Below are 2,220 nucleotides of genomic sequence, written 5' to 3'. Positions count from 1 at the left end.
AATATTGCTCACCCCTATGTTCAGACACGGGTCTAGGTTAATAACTCAAGAGCATTTCACTACTCTTAAAGCTACCCATATCATTCCCCCCAGGATATTCATATTGTATTTTATTTAGTACCCAATTCACCATATATCTTTACCAAATAATTATATAACAGTATTACAAAAACAGCAGTCATTTTCAGATATAAATCTTTAGTAACTCTTTAAAATTTGAACAGAGAAACAGGAAAAGCTCAAAACTAACTCCATTTCTCTAGCTGTCTAAGCCCTTTTTCATTGATGATTCATTTACTGCCACTGCGTATCTCTGGAAAATGGTATACAGGTACAGGTGTCACCATTAATATTTAGCCGCAGCCTTTCATAAAGCAATACTGTCTACCCCTTAATGACACTTTCCCTGGAAATGACCACTAGCCATCCTCACTTGTACTTAGAGAAAAAAGAGGCAAAGACATACTTTGTTTTACATAAAAGTTTGAGACTGTCCCATTCTAAGACCTTTCAGCACCTAATCAACTTTGAAAATGATCCTCAAGAGCAAGAAGATTCTGATAGAAATGCATACAAAGAAGAGGTCAAAGTATATCCTGGGCTGATTAACACTAGCCTATTTTAAGATAACATGCAAATCCAACACCAAGCAATTCATTTTAACCTCAAGATAGCTTAGAAAAGTTACGAAGTATGAGGAAATGCTCATCCCGAAATATTTAAAATATTCAGGTTGTTCTTAGTGGTTTTACATAGAATAAATTAAAATGTTCTACTAAAGTAAGGAGCAAAAGCATTACAAACAGCCAAAAACATACCTGGTTTCTCAGACATACAGGACACACATTTATTGTCTTCTGCATTATTAGAAACACAGCATACTGGACATTCCCAAGATCCCACAGGCCTTTTGAATTTATCTGCAAATCCTAAGGTAGCAGTGGTCACAGTGCAGCTGGAAGATGAAGCGGCCATGGTTATAGCACTTTCTGAAGCCACGGGCAATGTAAGGACTCGCTTAACACCAGTTCCAGGTTTCGGTGTTTCGCAAGCTACACATTTTATTGCTTCCGGTTTATTTTGCACTAAACACGTATCACAATCCCAAGTTCCTACTGCTGGTTTAAATTTGTCTCCAAAACCAGTCTCTGATGCAGAAATAGTTGGTTTGTCACTTTTACTTGGTGTCCCAATTCCAATCTGTTTAGCAGTATCTTTTGGCAATTTTGTTGCTTGACAGGCTATGCACTTGTTGTCTGTAATTCTGTTCTGGAGTAGACAACTATCACACTGCCACGATGATCCAGCTTTTAAACTTTCCCCAAATCCGATTCCACTAGAAGAAAAGCTACTTATTGCTGGTCTTGTATAAACTACTGGGCTTGTAGTAGGCTGAGCAGCAAGAGAATCTGCCTTTGGTGATGTGAAACCTACAATGGGAGGAAAGAAGACAGTAAAAAGAAAAGGTCAGAGAAAGCTTTTTAATCAAAACATTAACTGAAATATTACCACTTAAGAGGTAATTTTCACCTAAGCACTATTACTAATTACATAATAAATGTCACTTAGATCTAGTTAAAATTGTAAAAAAGATGTTTAATTTGTAGTATATCACTTTCTTACTCTAGGGATTTCTCTATTATAATTCAAACAATACCTAATTTTAGGCTTTAACTTGTATTAATTTACTAATCTATTCTGTCATCTATGTTTTGCCTTCCTGAACACTGATCTACATACAGTATATTCATAGCCTTCCTCCCTCATCTGTCTCTCCTTCCAGATGTTCTGTTGGCTATGCCAAATGACTTCAATGTCTATTATCATTGAGTTTTATCCAGTTACAATCCACTACTGTGGTATCGTCTACTTTTGTAAAAAAACAGCTGAGCTATGTAGATATGGTCACTGGACAGATGTCTCTCCAAAATACAAGAGAGGGGTAAGAATTACTTTTAATTATACTAAATTCTATAGAGCTTTAAAATAGTAACAGTTCAATGACGTATATGATAAATTTCAACAAAGATGTACCGAATCATCTGGTAAATCCAAGAAATATAAAAATCAAGACCCAGTTAATCCTAACGGAGCACAAGCTCATGCAACTCAAATACGTGCCTATGCAAAGTTACCAAACACTAATTCGAACAAAATTGCCTCAACTAACTCTCCAATATAATCTCAGAGCCTTTCATGTTGTAAGTATACCATTTTTTT

At 35.8% G+C, this 2,220-nt stretch overlaps 1 protein-coding gene across 2 annotated transcripts in view; it reads right to left on the bottom strand.

The window, feature by feature from the left end:
• Window positions 1–2,220, bottom strand: part of NUP153 (nucleoporin 153) — a 64,945-nt gene that overhangs the window by 14,757 nt on the left and 47,968 nt on the right. For both annotated transcript variants that reach the window (XM_006909241.3, XM_006909240.3), the window contains one exon: window positions 819–1,430. In XM_006909241.3, coding sequence (XP_006909303.1) covers window positions 819–1,430 — 612 coding nt within the window. The remainder of the gene's footprint in view (window positions 1–818; window positions 1,431–2,220) is intronic.

The sequence above is a fragment of the Pteropus alecto genome, unplaced genomic scaffold, assembly GCF_000325575.1.
Source record: "Pteropus alecto unplaced genomic scaffold, ASM32557v1 scaffold121, whole genome shotgun sequence".
NCBI lineage: Eukaryota > Metazoa > Chordata > Mammalia > Chiroptera > Pteropodidae > Pteropus > Pteropus alecto.
This window is presented reverse-complemented; position numbering and strand designations above follow the sequence as displayed.